Source organism: Tachyglossus aculeatus, chromosome 10, assembly GCF_015852505.1.
Source record: "Tachyglossus aculeatus isolate mTacAcu1 chromosome 10, mTacAcu1.pri, whole genome shotgun sequence".
NCBI lineage: Eukaryota > Metazoa > Chordata > Mammalia > Monotremata > Tachyglossidae > Tachyglossus > Tachyglossus aculeatus.
Genome location: NC_052075.1, coordinates 32,770,122 through 32,789,753, shown reverse-complemented (window position 1 = coordinate 32,789,753; position 19,632 = coordinate 32,770,122). Strand labels below are relative to the sequence as shown.

Below are 19,632 nucleotides of genomic sequence, written 5' to 3'. Positions count from 1 at the left end.
TGGGAAAGTCAGTTCATTTCTTTGTGCCTCAATTTCCTCAACTGTAAAATGGGGAATAAGCACCTGTTCTCCCTCCTACTTGGTCTGGGAGCCCCAAACAAGAGAGGAACTGTGTCAAACCTAATTAACTTGTACCTATCCCAGCACTTAAAAAAGTGTTCGACACATTGTAAGCCCTTAGCAAATACCATGAAAACAAAAAACAAACATACAAACAAAATTCTATTCCTGTCCCACAGCCCAGATCCGTTACTGTGTCCTTGAGCATGACTGGCTGACCCCAAAGTCCACTTTATTCTACTGATGATGGTAGGAAAAGATCAGACAAGATCCTTCCAACTCTGACCTGGCTAGCCATATGTCACAGAATAACCTTGGAATCATGCTAAACCGCTCAGGGAAACCAAACTATCTTGTTAGTGCTACAGCCCGGGCTGCTGCTAGTGTCAAATGCTCTTGTAATATCTTTGTAACACTTTGTGTGACATTCAGCAAAGACTATAGCCATTGTTCCACACTGTGGCCTGAAGCCACTCATGGTCAGTTTTGACCATTGGAATGAGTCGGTGATTTAGACTTCTCTTACTTGATTTATATGAAGCAGGGGTAGGGGGTGGGGTGCGTCTGCTCCTCTTTTCAGCCTTGAAGGGTCAGCAGGAAGGAATACAAAACCTTTACTATTTATTTAGTTATTTATTTCAAATGGTATTTCTTAAACATTTGTCGCGTGCTGGAACTAACTAAAGTTAATCAGGCCGAATGCAGTCTCTGACCCTCAAAAGGCCCCCAGTCTAAGTAAGAAGGAGAAGGATTTAATCTCTATTTTACACGCACAAAAATATACACACACAAGAGAGAGAGAGAAAGTGCTACCTTTCATGGTACTTATTAAGCACTTACTGTGTGCCAGGAAAGATAAGGCCACTCATGGTGAGATCTTCCCCATACACGTGAATATGGCTACAAAGACGAGGTAGTCACCATGCCACAGGAATAGTGAAAAACAAGTTCTGCACCCTTGCTGCTTTTAAATTTCTGGTCTGTAACGCTCTGACAAACCCTGGAAACCTGCTGCTGCAGAGCTGTTGACATCTTTAATGTCCAAGAAATGCTTGGGCATATTTCCCAAACCTATTTTGAAAAGAAATACAAAGAAATCACAACTGTGTTATGAATAGAGTAGCTAATGCTCCAGTTGGGAAACTTGAATATGATCATTACTGGGAGAATCAGAGATGTTTCTGAAATTAGGATATCGAGAGTCATAACTATTTTAAATAATGTGTTGTTTATTGTACACTAATTGTGCACTAAATGGTGTAGAGTCTATTTCTGTCACGCAAAAAGCAGTTTTACAAATTACAAGCAATCTAGCCAATGAATCTGAAATAGTCATATGGTAATGTAAGCATGTGGTGATTAGGCTTTTATAGGAAAGAGATGTTACCTCTGATTGCCTCGATGCTGTAAGATTATAGCTATTGGATTTTACACAATCACAGCAGAATTAAGAAGACTCAGTGTGACGAAATGTTCGAAGAACAAGCACCCATTCCCTTAGATTTTCCTTTCCAATAGCTCTTGCAGTCTGAGGTAGCGCTCGTTATGGGCAGGGAATGTGTCTGTTTATTGTTATATTGTCCTCTCCCAAGTGCTTAGTACAGTGTTCTGCACACAGTAAGTGCTCAATAAATACAATTGACTGACTGACTGACTGAAGCCTAGCAGGACCTCAGCTGACCCAGTGTTCTAAGCTTGGAGGAAGAAATGTCTCTCATCCGGGCTTTCAGAGCATCCTTTGTCAGTCATCAATCAATCAATTATTTATTTATTGAGCACTTACTGAGTGCAGAGCACTGTACTAAGCACTTGGGAGAGTACAATATAACAATAAACAGACAGTGCTTGGGAAAGTACAATGCAGTAGAGTTGGTAGAGTTGGAGACAGACATTAAAATAGTAGAGTATAAGGATATGTACATAAGCTGTGGGTTTGGTTGAGAATTAAAGAGCTTAAGGGTTATACAGGCCAACTCATAGTCTACGATGAGAGGAGGGTGGAGAAATGAAACGAGGAGTTAGTCAGGGGGGCTCTTGGAGGAGATGGGATTGTAGGAGGGATTTGTAGGTGAATAGAGTGGTGGCATGTCAGCTATCCATCAATCAATGGGCACTTACTGTGTGCAGAACACTGCTTTAAGCACTTTGGAGAATACAACAGAGTTGGTAGACGAGTTCCCTGCCCAGAGTAAGCTTACAGTCTAGAGGATATGAAGTGGGAGGGAGCTCCAGGCCTAAGGAAGACATGGGCAAAGCGTTGGTGGTGGGATAGACCAGATCTAGGTTCAGAGAGAAGGCTGGCGTTAGAGGAGTGGAGTGTGCAGATTGGGTTATGGTGGATGAGGAAGATCTAGCAGTGATGACGTGGCTAGACGGAAACTCCTCATGCCCAAAGCAACCAGCAGAGTTGTTTGCAGGATTCCATGATGCAGTGGGAAATTCTGGGAACTTAGCAGCAGCAACAGCCCTGCATCCCCCAAGCCACAGCCCTTATCCCCCTCCCATCTCAGCACTCTGGATCCTCATTTCCCACCTCTCCCAAGTGGAGGGAATGCCTCAGCTTCACCTCCACCCCACTCCCGGGGCACCCAGGGGACTGCTGTCCCCTGCAGGAGGAGTTGAGCTGTGGGCACCTCCTTTGACTCTGTCGCCTTATCCCTGAGGTGGGTCATCAATCATTCATTCATTCAATCGTATTTGGTGACCTCATTCGCTCCCACAGCTTCAACTATCATCTCTACGCTGATGTCACCCAGATCTACATCTCTGCCCCTGCTCTCTCCCCCTCCCTCCAGGCTCGCATCTCCTCCTGCCTTCAGGACATCTCCATCTGGATGTCTGCCTGCCATCTAAAATTCAACATGTCCAAGACTGAACTCCTTGTCTTCCTTCCCAAATCCTGCCCTCTCCTTGACTTTCCCATCACTGTTGACGGCACTACCATCCTTCCTGTCTCACAAGCCTGCAAACTTGGTGTCATCCTCGACTCCGCTCTCTCATTCACCCCTCACAACCAAGCCGTCACCAAAACCTGCCGGTCTCAGCTCTGCAACATTGCCAAGATCTGCCCTTTCCTCTCCATCCAAACCGCTATCCTGCTCGTTCAAGCTCTCATCCTATCCCGTCTGGACTACCGCATCAGCCTTCTCTCTGATCTCCCATCCTCGTGTCTCTCCCCACTTCAATCCATACTTCATGCTGCTGCCCGGATTGTCTTTGTCCAGAAACGCTCTGGGCATGTTACTCCCCTCCTCAAAAATCTCCAGTGGCAACCAGTCAACCTGCGCATCAGGCAGAAACTCCTCCCCCTGGGCTTCAAGGCTGTCCATGACCTCGCCCCCTCCTACCTCACCTCCCTACTCTCCTTCTCCAGCCCACCCTGCACCCTCCGCTCCTCTGCTGCTAATCTCCTCACCATCCCTCATTCTCGCCTGTCCCGCCGTCGACCCCCGGCCCACATCATCCCCTGGGCCTGGAATGCCCTCCCTCTGCCCATCCAGCAAGCTAGCTCTCTTCCTCCCTTCAAGGCCCTACTGAGAGCTCACCTCCTCCAGGAGGGCTTCCCAGACTGAGCCTCCTCCTTCCTCTCCCCCTCATCTCCCCTCCATCCCCCATCTTACCTCCTTCCCTTCCCCACAGCACCTGTATATATGTATATATGTTTGTACATATTTATTACTCTATTTATTTATTTATCTTGTACATATCTATTCTATTTATTTTATTTTGTTAATATGTTTGGTTTTGTTCTCTGTCTCCCCCTTCTAGACTGTGAGCCCACTGTTGGGTAGGGACTGTCTCTATATGTTGCCAACTTGTACTTCCCAAGCGCTTAGTACAGTGCTCTGCACACAGTAAGTGCTCAATAAATATGATTGATTGATTGATTTGTAGAGTGCTTACTGTGTGCACAGCACTGTACTAAGAGCTTGGGATGTACAAGTGGGCAACATATATAGATGGTCCCTACCCAACAATGGGCTCACAGTCTAGAAGGGGGAGACAGACAAGAAAACAAAACATGTAGGCAGGTGACAAAGTCATCATAACAAATAGAATTAAAGCTATATGCACACTAATAATAAGTTTGGTATTTGTTAAGCGCTTACTATGTGCCAAGCACTGTTCTAAGCACTGGGGGAGATACAAGGTGATCAGGTTGTCCCCCGGGGGGCTCACAGTCTTAATCCCCATTTTACAGATGAGGTAACTGAGGCCCAGAGAAGTTAAGTGACTTCCCCAAAGTCACACAGCTGACAAGTGGAGGAGCCGGGAATAAAACCCGGACCTCTGACTCCCAAGCCCGCGCTCTTGCCACTGAGCCACACTCCTTCTCTAATCAATCAATCAATGTTTTTTATTGAGGGCTTACTGTGTGCAGAGCACTGTACTAAGGACTTGGGAGAGTACAATGCAATAGAGTTGGTAAGCACATTCCCCTCCCACAAGGAGCTTACAGTCTAGAGCAAACGATACTGCCATTGCCCTCAGGTGTTACAGGACCTAAAGAAGGTGCAGCTCCAGACAGAAGCAGCGTGACCCAATGGAAAGAGCCCAGGCCTGGGGGTTAGCAGACTTGGGTTCTAGTCCCAGCTCCACCACTTACCTGCTGTGTAATTTAGGGCAAGTCACTTAACTTCTCCGGGACTCAGTTTCTTCATCTGTAAAATGGAGCTTCAATTCTTGTTGTCCTTCCTAGGTAAACTGTGAACTCCATGTGGGACAGGGAGTGTGTTCCGTCTGCATGCATCTTCCCCCGTGCTTAGTATGGTGCTTGGGACCTAGTAAGCACTTAACTATCATTATTATTATTATTATTATTATTATTATTATTATTATTATTATTATTATTATTATTATTGACTTTCAGGCATGAAAGGGCAATGAGTTGTCACCAACAGGAGTTTTTGGCCCCTGACAGTCAGTCATGGCAGGGTTGCTTATCAGCATTGCAAAGAGATCTCTGTTCAGATACTAGTCCACCTAGACTAGGAACATTAGCCCAGGCCAGCAGACTTGCAAATGAAGCTACAGGAAACCAAAGGGTGGATTCTAACAGCCTATCAAATTCCACATTAATTGGCAATCAATCAATTGTATTTATTGAGTACTTATTGTATGCAGAGCATCGGGCAAGTCACTAAACTTCTCTGTCACTTCTTCTGTAAAATGGGAATTAATTATTATTACTAGGGTATTTGTTAAGCACTTACTATGTGCCAAGCACTGTTCTAGGTACTGGGGTAGATACAAGGGATTCAGGTTGTCCCACATGGGGCTCACAGTTTAAATCTCCATTTTACAGAAGAGGTAACTGAGGTACAGAGAAGTTAAATGGCTTGCCCAAGATCACACAGTAGACCAAGTGACGGAGCTGGGATTAGGACGTCGGTTCTTTCCACTAAGCCACGCTGCTTAGCGCTTAAGACTGCGAGCCCCATGTGGAACACGGACAGTGTCCAATCTGATTAGCTTGTCTCTAACCCAGTGCTTAGTACTGGAAAACAGTAAATGCTAAATAAATACCATTTAAAAAGATAGAAGATGAAAACCAAAGGCCAAGATCTGCAGCCTCAACACTCTCACATTCAAGTTGCGGTCACCTCTATTTAGGAAGGACAAAATGGCAGTGAAGAAGAGACAGAAGGGTCATTTCTTTCTCTGCGCATGTGTCAGGGCCCCCCATTTAGGGTGAAAGCCCCTGTGGGACAAAGTTTGAATCTGAATTATTGTCCTCATACCACTGTCATTAGAGGGAGGTTATTGGTAATACCTAGCCGCGGCACTTAAGATAGCGTGTGGAGGGAAGCAAATACTCAACAAGTGTCAGAAATGCTACTACACTGCTTCTACTATTGCACTGCTATTACTGCTATACTGCCATTACACTATTACTCCTTCACTCCTCCAACTACTATATTGCTTGTTTGTTTGTTTTGTGGTACTAGTTAAGTACTTTCTTGGTGGCAAATGCTGTTCTAGGGGCTGGTGTAGATACAAGTCAATTAGTTTGGACGCAGTCCCTGCCCCGCATAGGGCTCACAGTCATAGGTGGGAGGAAAGAAAGGTATTGAATCCCCGTTTTACGGTTGAGGAAACAGGCACAGAGAAGTTAAGTGCCTTGCTCAAGGTCACACAGCTAGCAAATGGCAGAGCAATTGGTAGAGCCAGGATTAGAACCCAAGTCCTCTGAGACCCAGACCCGTGTTCTTTCCACTAGGCCATGCTGCATCCTTACTATATATAAACTGAATACAATATACTTCTATATACTACTACTACTAGAGAAGCAGCATGGCTTAGTGGAAAGAGCATGGGTTTGGGAGTCAAAAGATGTGGGTTCTAATCCCAGCTCCGCCGCTTATCAGCTGTGTGACTTTGGGCAAGTCACTAAACTTTTCTGTGCCTCTGTTACCTCATCTGTAAAATGGGGATTAAGACTATGAGCCCCAGGTGGGACAACCTGATTACCTTGATTACCCCAGTGCTTAGAATAGTGCTTGGCACATAATAAGCACTTAACAAATACCATTATTATTAATTGTCTTGTCTTATGCCATCGAGTCGTCTCCAACCCATAGCAACACCGTGAACACATCTCTCCCAGAAAGCCCCACTTCTATCAGCCATCGTTCTAGTATTGTATCCATAGAGTTTCCTTGGTGAAAATACAGAAGTGGTTTACCATTGCCTCCCTCCGTTCAGTAAACCCAAGTCTCTGCCCTCGACTCGCTCCTATGTCGCTGCTGCCCAGCACAGGGAAGTCTTGACTTGCAGCAGATTGCCTTCCACTTGCTAGCCACTGGCCAAGCTATGAATGGAATGGGTACGCCTCTGCATGACTCTCCTGCCCGTAGTCGAGACTGGTAGAGCACTGGAAACTCCTGGTGTGACCCTGAGAGGGTCATCATTATTACTGCTATATTATTACTACTACAATACTACTACTATTACTACTACTACAACTGCTACTACTATTACTACTAAAAAGAGAAGCTGCAGGAATGGAGAAAGCTGGAATCCCTGACCTCTCCCCACCACAAATTCTGGAGAATCTCGAAGTCTCCCAGCAAGCAGAACAGCCTCCCAGCTTCCCCCGACATTGCAGGAGCAGAGCCTTTAACAAACTCTAGAATGTTGGAAAGGTTATTTTGGGCCATTAATAGCCACGGAGTGTTGCCTGAAGTGGTAAGGAGCCTGAGGATTTACCCAACCAAGGATTGCTTCAATGTAATGCTGGTCATTTAGACTGTTTACTCTTTAGTGTTCTTATTGCTTGCCATTTCTTGTCTGGAAAACCATTCAGTCCATGTTTTCCTACTCCTCAAGAACCTTTACCTCCGGCCTGGAACTTCCTCCCCTTCTATATATGACAGATCACCACTCTCACTACCTTCAAAACTTTATTAAAATCGTATTTCCTCCAAGAGACCTTCCCCAGCTAAGATTTCATTTTCCCCACTCCCTCTCCTTACTCTGTCACTCTTGCATTTGGATTTGCACCGTGTATTCACCCAACCCTCAGCCCCACAACACTTATGTACAGATCTGTAATTTATTTTTACGTCTATCTCCCCCTCCAGACTGTAAGCTCCTTGTGGGGAAGGAACATGTCTACTAACTCTGTTATATTGTGCTATTTTAAGTGCTTAGTACAGTGCCTTGCACACATAAGGACACAATAAATGCCACCGTTGGATGGATTGATCACTTATTTCTATTTTCCAAAACTCTGTCCATTTAGACTGTGTGCCCCTCATGGGACAAGGACCGTCTTTATTATATACCTGGACATTTGACATAGTGTATGCGCTTAATGCATACCATAAAAATAGTGATTTAACAAAAAAGGTTATGACTCATATACCTAGAAAGACAAAGGACTAAGAGGGAACATGATTGAAATTTACAAAATGATGAAGGGTATCAAGAGGACAAACATGGGATTGTTGCTCACCAAATTCCACTGTACTAAGATGAAGGACTGTCACTGAAACATGAGGATGGTTGGTTCTAAACAAATACAAGGAAACATTTCATCAGGGGGTGAGGATAATCATGCAATTCAAAATATTGGCAGGTTTAAGAGAGGGCTGGATAAATTCATGAACAAGTGAGAAGGAAGAAGCAGCATGGCCTAGAGGAAAAAGCACATAGCTGGAAGCCTGAGTAGCCTGGGTTCTAATCCCGGCCCTGCCAACTACCTGCTGTGTGACCCTGGGCAAGTAATTTCACTTCTCAGTGCCTCACTTGCCTCATGTCTAAAATGGGGATTAGGTACAGTGCTCTGAACACAGTAGGTGCCAGTATAGTGCTTTTCAATATACTGATACCTGATGGCACCTTTTTTTCACGTGGTTCCATGTAGTGATATCTACCTGCCTGTCAAACTAAAGAGATGGAGCCCATCATCTCATGTCCCTGCCACTGCCCAGAGGAGACAAGATAGTTCAAACTCATCTAGTAGTCAGAAAGATGAGGCCAGAGAGGAATGAGGCATGCACTAAACTGCCAGGGAAATAATAATAATAATAATAATAGTAGTAATGGTATTTGTTAGGCACTTATTATGTGCCAGGGTCTCTTCTAAGCATTGAGATGGATACAAGCAAATCAGGGTGGACACAGTCCCTGTCTCACATTGGGTCCACAGTCTCAAACCCCATTTTACAGATGAGGTAACTAAGGCATGGAGAAATGAAGTGACTTGCCCAAGGTCACATAGCAGACAAGTGGCAGAGCCGGAAATCCAGCGGCAGGAGCCAGATCTCAATTTCACACATTCTCGGCTCTCTGCTCTGCACTCAATTCACACAGCAGCCAAGTGTCCCTCTGGCAGGATGGAAATTTACTACTTTTTTAAAGCCGGTGAAGGCTTGTTACACACGGCTCACGGCTGTTAGCAGAATTCCCTGAAATATTTTCATTTCCACGAAGATAAGGCATCAGTAATCTTAAATGTTCACTAGCTTGAGCTCCTAAACTTTGTCACTCTTTTTCTGAGAGAAAGACTGTGAGTTTCCCCATTTCCCATGAGAAGATGCTGCCCTGGAGGGTCCCGATGTGTGGAGGACGGCTTCGGAAGCTCCCCATCACCGTACGGCCATGCTGGGAATGAGGGGATGAACCCGTGAAACAGTCACGGGATTTGACAGACAGCTTAGAGGTCCTTCCAGAACTGCTCTATACAAACCCAGCCCCAGCGGCTCTCATAGCCCCCCGCATTCTTACTTTTGACCCTTTCACTAATTTCAAATCGCCGTTTCTTTTAACTTGCCGGGGATCACCAAAATAACTCTGAGCCTATATCTTCATTTCTCCTGGAGAAAGTTTCATCATTTTTCCCGGGCAATGTCTCCAATTTGTTTAAGACAACTTTGGGCCAAGAAGGGCAGTAAAGGAACTGGACGTTGGCCTGTGAATCACCTTACCCATCTCCAGGGAAACTGAGAGCCCCGTTTAATAAGTGGAAAGAGCACGGGCCTAGGGTTCAGAGGACCTGTGTTCTAATCCCGGCTCTGGTGGAAGAAAAATCAACAGGATTTAGAAACAGATTGATGTAAGCTCATTATGGACAGGGGAAAACATCTATATCGTACTCTTCCAAATGCCTAGTACAGTGCTCTGCACTCAATAAATACCATTGATTGATTGATATGGGAGTTGGCAGAGGGCGAGGAGTCAAGGATAATGCCAAGGTTTCAAGTTTCTGAGAACAGGAGGATAGTGGTTTCATTTAAGCCAGATGGCCTAGTGATAGAGAACAGGCCTGGGAATCAGAAGGAGCTGGGTTCTACCCCCAGCTCCGCTACTTGTCTGCTGTGTGACCTTGAGTAAGTCATCTAACTTCTCTGTGCCTCAGTTACCTCATCTGTAAAAGGGGGATAAAGACTGTGAGCCCCATGCAGAACAGAGACTGTGTCCAACCTGATTAGCATGTTTCTACGCCAGGGCTTAAAACAGTGTTTGACTCATAATAAACACTTAACAAATACCATCGTCTTTATCATCACCGTCTACTGTGATGGGAAAGTGAAGCAGAGAGGATTTGGGGGGGAAAATGAGGAGTTCAGTTTAGACATATTGAGCATAAAATGCCAATAGGACAAGCTTGTGAAAATATCCTGGAAACAAATGGAAATACAAGAGCAGAAGAGGTAAGAAGTTTGGGCTGGTGAGGTAGATTTAGAAGTCGTTCAAGTAGAGCCAGTAGCTGAAGCCATGAAAGCAGATGGAGTGAGTGGAAAGTGAAAACAGAAGAGGGTACACCAAAGAGTTTTGAGGAATGCCTAGAGTTATGGGTTGAAAAACGCAGGAAGAATCGGCACAAGAGATCAGAGAGTTAAGAAGGGAACCAAGAGAGAACTGTGTCAATAAAAATCAAGGTGAGATAGTGTTTCCAAGAGAAGAGGGTGGTTCAAGGTGACAAAGGCTGTTAAGAAGTTGGGGACAATTAGGATAGAGTAGACCCTATTATATTTGGCAAGGAGAAAGTCATTGGTGGGAGCAGTTTCAGTGGAGTGGAAGTGGGGAGGAAGCCAGAATGTAGAGGATCAAGAAAGGAGTTGGAAGGAGGAAGTGAAGGAAGCTATTGCATACAATCTATTCAAAGAGTTTGTTCAAGAATACTATTGATTGATTGATTAAATAGGAACAGGAAGATCGAGCAATAGCTGAAGACTGCCGTGGAATATAGAGAAAGTTAGTTTGGATAGAGGAGATGTGCATGTGTTTAAAGGCAGAGGGGAAGGAGCCAATAGAGAGCAAGCAGTTGAAGATGGTTTTCAGGGAGAAGACAAGAGTGGGCACAAGTGTTTTGAAAAGGGGTACAGATAGAGGGCATAGCGTTTTTGAGGAAAGGATAAGAGAGTAAATGTGATGAGAACAATGTAATAAGAGAATAAATGATAAAAGGATATCCTTCTGAGGAAAGGATAAGGGAGTAAATGTGGGTAAATGAAGTGGGCACACAAACTCTTTAAATTATTATCATCATCCTATTTGTTAAGTGCTTACTATGTGTAAAACACTATTTTAAGTGCTGAGGTAGATACAAATCAATCAGGTCAGACACAGTCCCCGTCTCATGTTAAAACTCACAATCCATGTAGGAGGGAGATCAGGTTTTGAATTGAATCCCCATTTAACAGATAAAGAAACCGAGGCACAGAGAAGCTAAGTGACTTGCCCAAGGTCACACAGTGGACAAGTGGAGAAGCTCAGATTTGAACCCAGGTCCTCTGACTCCGGGTCCCATGCTCTTTCTGCTAGACAACCATGCTCCTCTCTCTGGGCAGTAGCAGCGTGGGAGAGAGTTGAGGGTGGAGCACTTAGTACAGTGCTCTGCACATAGTAAGCACTTTACTGCATGGAAGGAGGCAATGGTACACCACTTCTTATTTTTACCAAAAAAAACTCCGCGGATACACTACAAGATTGCAGGTGGAGGTGGGAGAAATGCGTCCATGGCATCATTATGGGTTGGAGATGCCGCAACTGCACAAGACAAGAGTCTCCTAAATGCTTAATACAGTGCTCTGCACATAGTAAGCGCTCAATAAATACGATTGAATGAACGAGTGAATTAATATTATTGTCACCATCCATCAACATCAGGGTACTTGCCCTGAACCTCGAGTTCCAAAGCCATGAATCGTTTTAAACATGATCCTGATTATTTGACATACGATAGAATGGATATAAATTTGAGAGAAGGGAGGATGAACTGTCAGCTCTCCGCCCCACTGAAAGCATTTATTACCTTCCAATCACGGAAGGGCCCGAGAACTGTAAGAAATGTGCATGTTACTCTGATCCCGGCTCCACCAATTGCCAGCTGTGTGACTTTGGGCAAGTCGCTTAACTTCTCTGGGCCTCAGTTACCTCATCTGTAAAATGGGGATTAAGACTGTGAGCCCCCCCAGGGAACAACCTGATCACCTTGTAACCTTCCCCGCGCTTAGAACAGTGCTTTGCACATAGTAAGTGCTTAATAAATGCCATTATTATTATTATTATTATACATTCAGTGGATGGATTATTCATGATCGCCCATCTGAGCTGGTAAATGCAGAAATGCTTGCCAGGGCAAGAGATTTCATTCTGATGTCCTGCAACCCTACCTACACACCGTCAATCACCACAGGATAAATTCTCTGAGATGAAATCAGAAAATGGAAAAGGTGGATTTTAATTGACAACCTCTTAACTCACTTACCCCCCGAAATGTGTTCAATAATAATGCAATGGGGGTTCCTGCTCTGTCCTGAAGAAAGGAAAGGTCCAGTGTGCAAAGATCACATTTCAAACCAACCCTGGAGAGAAGCCTTGGGACGTAGGTGATGTCTGATGGGAACTGCCCACATTTTTTAGAAAATGGTATATGTTAAGTGCTTACTTTGTGCCAAATGCTATACTAAGCTCCGGCATACAAGCTAATCAGGTTGGACATAGTCCATGTCCCACATGGGGCTAACAATCCCCCACCGTGGGACAACCTGATCACCTTGTAACCTCCCCAGCACTTAGAACAGTGCTTTGCACACAGTAAGCACTTAATAAGCACTTGAACGAGTTGTCTACACGCGCTGCCTAGAATTCCTCAACAACAACTCTCTCCTCGACCCCCTCCAGTCTGGCTTCCGTCCCCTTCATTCCACGGAAACTGCCCTCTCAAAGGTCACCAATGACCTCCTGCTTGCCAAATCCAACGGCTCATACTCTGTCCTAATCCTCCTCGACCTCTCAGCTGCCTTTGACACTGTGGACCACCCCCTTCTCCTCAACACGTTATCTGACCTTGGCTTCACAGACTCTGTCCTCTCCTGGTTCTCCTCTTATCTCTCCGGTCGTTCTTTCTCAGTCTCTTTTGCAGGCTCCTCCTCCCCCTCCCATCCTCTTACTGTGGGAGTTCCCCAAGGTTCAGTGCTTGGTCCCCTTCTGTTCTCAATCTACACTCACTCCCTTGGTGACCTCATTCGCTCCCACGGCTTCAACTATCACCTCTACGCTGATGACACCCAGATCTACATCTCTGCCCCTGCTCTCTCCCCCTCCCTCCAGGCTCGCATCTCCTCCTGCCTTCAGGACATCTCCATCTGGATGTCCGCCCGCCACCTAAAGCTCAACATGTCGAAGACTGAGCTCCTTGTCTTCCCTCCCAAACCTTGTCCTCTCCCTGACTTTCCCATCTCTGTTGACGGCACTACCATCCTTCCCGTCTCACAAGCCCGCAACCTTGGTGTCATCCTCGACTCCGCTCTCTCATTCACCCCTCACGTCCAAGCCGTCACCAAAACCTGCCGGTCTCAGCTCCGCAACATTGCCAAGATCCGCCCTTTCCTCTCCATCCAAACCGCTACCCTGCTAATTCAAGCTCTCATCCTATCCCGTCTGGACTACTGCACTAGCCTTCTCTCTGATCTCCCATCCTCGTGTCTCTCTCCACTTCAATCCATACTTCATGCTGCTGCCCGGATTATCTTTGTCCAGAAACGCTCTGGACATATCACTCCCCTCCTCAAAAACCTCCAATGGCTACCGATCAATCTGCGCATCAGGCAGAAACTCCTCACCCTGGGCTTCAAGGCTGTCCATCACCTCGCCCCCTCCTACCTCACCTCCCTTCTCTCCTTCTCCAGCCCAGCCCGCACCCTCCGCTCCTCCGCCGCTAATCTCCTCACTGTACCTCGCTCTCGCCTGTCCCGCCGTCGACCCCCGGCCCACGTCATCCCCCGGGCCTGGAATGCCCTCCCTCTGCCCATCCGCCAAGCTAGCTCTCTTCCTCCCTTCAAGGCCCTGCTGAGAGCTCACCTCTTCCAGGAGGCCTTCCCAGACTGAGCCCCTTCTTTCCTCTCCCCCTCGTACCCCTCTCCATCCCCGTCTTACCTCCTTCCCTTCCCCACAGCACCTGTATATATGTATATATGGTTGTACATATTTATTACTCTGTTTATTTATTTATTTATTTTACTTGTACATTTCTATCCTACTTATTTTATTTTGTTGGTATGTTTGGTTCTGTTCTCTGTCTCCCCCTTTTAGACTGTGAGCCCACTATCGGGTAGGGACTGTCTCTATGTGATGCCAATTTGTACTTCCCAAGCGCTTAGTACAGTGCTCTGCACATAGTAAGCGCTCAATAAATACAATTGATTGATTGATTGATTGATAAATACCAAAATTATTATTATCTACTTGTTCTGTTTTGCTGTCTGTCTCCCCCTTCTAAACTGTGAGCCCGTTGCTGGGTAGGGACCGTCTCTATATATTGCTGAATTGTACTTTCCAAGCACTTAGTACAGTGCTCTGCACACAGTAAGTGCTCAATATATATCATCATCATCATCATCAATCGTATTTATTGAGAATTTACTGTGTGCAGAGCACTGTACTAAGCGCTTGGGAATTACAAATTGGCAACATATAGAGACAGTCCCTACCCAATAGTGGGCTCACAGTCTAAAAGGGGGAGACAGAGAACAAAACCAAACATACTAACAAAATGAAATAGAATAGATATGTACAAGTAAAATAAATAAATAAATAAATAAATAGAGTAATAAATATGTACAAACATATATCCATATATACAGGTGCTGTGGGGAAGAGAAGGAGGTAAGATGGGGGGGATGGAGAGGGGGACGAGGGGGAGAGGAAGGAAGGGGCTCAGTCTGGGAAGGCCTCCTGGAGGAGGTGAGCTCTCAGTAGGGCCTTGAGCTCTCAGTAGGGCCTTGAATATATATGATTGAATGAATTTTATAGATGAGGTAATTGAGGCACAAAGAAATTAAGGGACTTGCCCAAGGTCACACAGCGGACAGGTGACAGAGCTGGGATTAAAACCTCATGACTTCCACGCCTGTGCTCTATCTATGATGAAGTAAGAGTTCCACAAGCCACACAGGATTTGCCTGAAATAATAATAATAATAATAATGGTATTTATTAAGCACTTACTATGTGCAAAGCACTGTTCTAAGCACTGGGGAGGTTGCAAGGTGATCAGGTTGTCTCAAGGGGGTCTCACAGTCTTAATCCCCATTTTTACAGATGAGATAACTGAGGCACAGAGAATCAATCAATCAATCAATCATATTTATTGAGTGCTTACTGTGTGCAGAGCACTGTACTAAGTGCTTGGGAAGTACAAGTCGGCAACACATAGAGACAGTCCCTACCCAACAGCGGGCTCACAGTCTAGAAGGGGGAGACAGAGAACAAAACCAAACATACTAACAAAATAAAATAAATAGAATAGATATGTACAAGTTAAATAAGTAAATAGAGTAATAAATATGTACAAACATATATACAGGTACATAAATATATATATATAGGTTAAGTTAAGTGACTTGCCCAAAGTCACACAGCTGACAAGTGGTGGAGCTGGGATTTGAACCCATGACCTTTGACTCCAAAGCCCAGGCTCTTTCCACTGAGCCATGCTGCTTCTCTAAAAGGTAGCTTCTAAAATTTTACCCTCTGAAAGAGGCTAAAATGTGTTGGGAAGATGAGGAGTGGAAATCAATCAATCAATCAATCATATTTATTGAGTGCTTACTATGTGCAGAGCACTGTACTAAGCGCTTGCTTAGTAATGGCTTAGAAATGGTTTGGAGGGGAGATGAGTGTGTTGGGCGATGGTGAGGGAGGAGAACGGAGATAATAATAACAATAATAATAATAATAATGGCATTTGTTAAGCGCTTACTATGTGCAAAGCACTGTTCTAAGCGCTGGGGGGGAATACAACGTGATCGGGTTGACCCACGTGGGACTCACAGTCAATCCCCATTTTACAGATGAGGTAACTGAGGCTCAGAGAAGTTAAGTGACTTGCCCAAGGTCACACAGCAGACATGCGGCGGAGCTGGGATTCGAACCCATGACCTCTGACTCCAAAGCCCGTGCTCTCTCCACTGAGCCACGCTGCTTCTCTAAAAGGCAGCCTCTAAAATTTTACCCTCTGAAAGAGGCTAAAATGTGTTGGGAAGATGAGGAGTGGCAATGGTTTGGAGGGGAGATGAGCGTGTTGGGCGAGGGTGAGGGAGGAGAACGGAGATGTAGTGAGCAGAGGAGGGGATAGGGAAAACATCATGAAGTCCAGAGTTTTCCCAGACTACAGCTCCCAGCCCCTGCTCCTGAGAGACCAATGGTAGAGGGATCCATTGTCGCTCAATAAGACCTGCACTTCAGCTGTAGTCTTAGCCGAGCCCTCCACATTTTCTCACCCCGTTTCCCTAAAGCCACCACTACACAATGTGATATTAGGAGAGTAGCCCTTGGTCACGAGACAGAGTGTCTCTGTGGGCCTTCTGCAGCGGCAGCAGACACTGCCCATCTGCTCTTAACACCGTTGAAACTGCTGGTGAGTCGAACACCCACTTCAGCCCAGAAATCCCGGTGCTCATTTTCTACTTCCCAAAGAGTTGGAGCCACCTAAACTGTTGGGCGGGCTTCTACCTCCTCACACAAGAATTGGTCTTTAAGTGGCTAGCGTGGCTCTGTAAGAGCACGGGCTTTGGAGTCAGAGGTCATGGGTTCAAATCCCGGCTCCGCCGCTTGTCAGCTGTGTGACTTTGGGCAAGTTACTTAACTTCTCTGGGCCTCAGTTACCTCATCTGCAAAATGGGGATTAAGACGGTGAGCCCCCCGTGGGACAACCTGATCACCTTGTAACCTTCCCAGTGCTTAGAACAGTGCTTCGTACATAGTGAGCACTTAATAGATGTCATTATTATCAAGAAGATATTTGCCTGAATGCCCGAGGCAGGCTAATAGGAGATGGGGCGGAGTAACAAAGACTAAGCATAGATGGGGGGTCCCAGACTAAGTTGGAGGGCCTGAGGACCGAACAGAGGGTCCCAAGCATGTGCGGGCAGGTAAATCATCATCATCAATCGTATTTATTGAGCGCTTACTGTGTGCAGAGCACTGTACTAAGCGCTTGGGAAGTACAAATTGGCAACATATAGAGACAGTCCCTACCCAACAGTGGGCTCACAGTCTAAAAGGGGGAGACAAAACCAAACATACTAACAAAATAAAATAAATAGAATAGATATGTACAAGTAAAATAAATAAATAAATAGAGTAATAAATATATACAAACATATATACATATATACAGGTGCTGTGACTCCCAAGCCTGCGTTCTATGCATCGGCCCCGCTGCTTCTCTACGTTCCGTATGTAACGAAGGTACTGTCATGTGCGTCTGTGGCTTCCAGAAGGGCCAAGGAGCCTCTGGCATTCTCGTAGACCGGTAAAAGCCACTTGGGCCAGGAGTGTCAAGGGAGGGGAACGGGGGCTGTAGCCATGGCAGTGACGGCAGCTGATGGGAGCCCCAGTCGGGAGGGTGGACGTGCCCCCATCCCGAGGCAGCCCGTACCCGTGGGCACAAGCTCTCCGCAGTCGGCTCAGTGGCGGGCATAAAGAGGGCTCCGCCATGGTCCTAGAGTTTCTCTGAGCGCCCTGGGGTCGTGAAACCAGTCCAGCGTGCGGGCCTGAGACAGGCCTGGGCCCGGGACCCCGACTGACCGGCTGGTTTACAGAGCGCAGATCGGCCCCTTGATGAGTGAGTCACCGGGGGCTTAAACCTGTCTCCTTTACTGTCAGGTTCGGTTCACCACGGGGCTCGAATGCCAAGGGAAGGAAATGGATACTGTACCTGCAGCTTTTCTTTCAGAAAATCAGGCAGCTGAAACTTGCCTTTATAGACCCGCCTTGTGTTTTCCAGGATTTTTTGATCCGGCTTCCCGTAGTTGGGCGGGTTGGCGTAGGGATCGTAGCCGAGGCGGGCCAGCATGGGGGCGATGGCGGCCATGTCCTGCAGGACGTCCGCGGGGATCTTCCCGACCCACTTCGAGAGGGCCCCTGCGTTCACTGGCTTGACGACTTGGTCCGTGGATCTTTCCACCTTGGACAGAGAGACTCCCCCGGCTTTCCCGATCATCTCCTCGTGGTGCAAGACGGCCTGGTCCCAGCGGATGCCCAGGAAGTGGAGGAGGCTCCTCATCCAGCGCTCGGGGTGCAGGACCAGCTGCTCGTAGCGCACCAGCACGTAGCGCTCGTAACCCACCTCCACGCACTGGTTGTACATGGTCTCGATGGCCCGGTTCCACTTGGTCAGGCAGTCCCGGTAGCTGCCCAGGTCAAAGCCGGCGATGGTCACCTTGCGCGAGATCATGGAGTGCACCGAGGCTCGGCCGTCCCGCACCATCAGCAGGAACTTGGCGTTGGGGAAGATGCGGGCCAGGTAAGTCAGCGACTTGAGAGCGAAGGGGTCCTTGTTGCACAGGAATGGGGCGGGCTCCCCGTGCTTGACGATGATCTCCAGGAGGAAGGCCCGCATGGCCTCGTCCAGCACCCGGTCCGTGACCCCGGCCTCGTCCAGCCGGACCTTCTCCTTGCTGGAACGGGACCACATCTGCTTCACGGCCAGTATGCGGGGGATGACCCGGGTCTCCTCGCCGCAGCGGATGTCCGGGTGGGCGTCCAGCATGGCGTGCATCAGGGTGGTCCCACTGCGGGGGACGCCGCCGATGAAGATCAGGGGTGTGTCCTTGTTGTAGGCCGTGGTCCGGTTGGGCCGGGGGCCGGGGCCGGTGGCCGGCGGGGCCCGCGGGCCCTGGGCCCGGCTCGCCCGCCCGCGGTCCGCCATACGGTGGTGGCACTCCATGGCGTGCTGGCCCAGGTACAGCACCGTCGCGGAACTGATGACCAGGCAGGCAAGCAGCAGGTTCTGCTTGACTTTGCCGACCATCTTGGGGGGCCGGGGGAGTCCCCCCGACTCTACGCCGGGGTCCCTCGGCGCGGAGCTCTCCTCAGATCGCGGCTGGGCCGTGGGGACGCGGGCTCCGCATCTGGCCGGGGACGGAAACCCAAGAGGCGCGCTTGGCCGTTGCTCTGGTCTTTGTTCTGTCGGACTCTCCCCGGCGCTTAGCACCGTGCGCTGCTGGGTGATCTTGGGCGAGTCGAAATCCAGACCTCTTTGAGTTTCTGAGTGACGGAGGGAGGTAACAGGGATTGTCTCATATCTAATTACCTTGTTTCTATCCCAGCTCTTCCCAAAATGCTTAGTAGTCACTAAATATATTCTATTATCATTATTATCATCATCACCCAGAAGGAACCTGAACCTTCCCGAGGTCTAGTGAGTAAAGGCCACCTCCCCAGGCACTAGTTTGGGGAGTTAGACTAAACTAGTCTGGGGAGTTAGTTCTAGTTAGAGAAGCAGTGTGGTTCAGTGGAAAGATCCCGGGCTTGGGAGTCAGAGGTCGTGGGTTCGAATTCCGGCTTCGCCACTTAGCTGTTAAAAATATCCAGTTGTCCTCCACTCAGACCGTACCCTAGTCCTATGGACTTTCAGGCTTTGACCTGCAGAAACTACCTGGGGAGGGTTCTCATTTCGCCTTTTCAATAATATTTATTGAGCACTAGTGCAGAGCACTGCACTAAAGTGCTTGGGAAAGTACAATATAACAAACATATGCATTCTCTGTATTTTTATTCAATCCAGATCGAGCCATTGGACGTTTTCTGGTCACCTGCCATTCCTGTGTTGTTTTAG

At 47.2% G+C, this 19,632-nt stretch overlaps 1 protein-coding gene across 1 annotated transcript; it reads right to left on the bottom strand.

Moving 5' to 3' along the window:
- Positions 1 to 17,267: 17,267 nt before the first annotated feature.
- Positions 17,268 to 19,022, bottom strand: LOC119932850 (protein-tyrosine sulfotransferase 1-like). Its single transcript, XM_038751971.1, has 2 exons — positions 17,731 to 19,022; positions 17,268 to 17,603 (listed from the first exon to the last, which is right to left on the bottom strand). Exons 1-2 carry the CDS (start codon positions 18,823 to 18,825, stop codon positions 17,268 to 17,270), a joined length of 1,431 nt encoding a protein of 476 aa, XP_038607899.1. The 5' UTR covers positions 18,826 to 19,022.
- Positions 19,023 to 19,632: the final 610 nt, after the last annotated feature.

Excerpts from the sequence above, each read along its gene's own strand:
- LOC119932850 (XM_038751971.1), bottom strand. The coding sequence starts at position 18,825 with ATGGTCGGCAAAGTCAAGCAGAACCTGCTGCTTGCCTGCCTGGTCATC. Across the intron at positions 17,604-17,730 it reads TTCTGAAAGAAAAGCTGCAG|CCGGTCAGTCGGGGTCCCGG; the intron begins GTACAGTATCCA and ends TCTGTAAACCAG.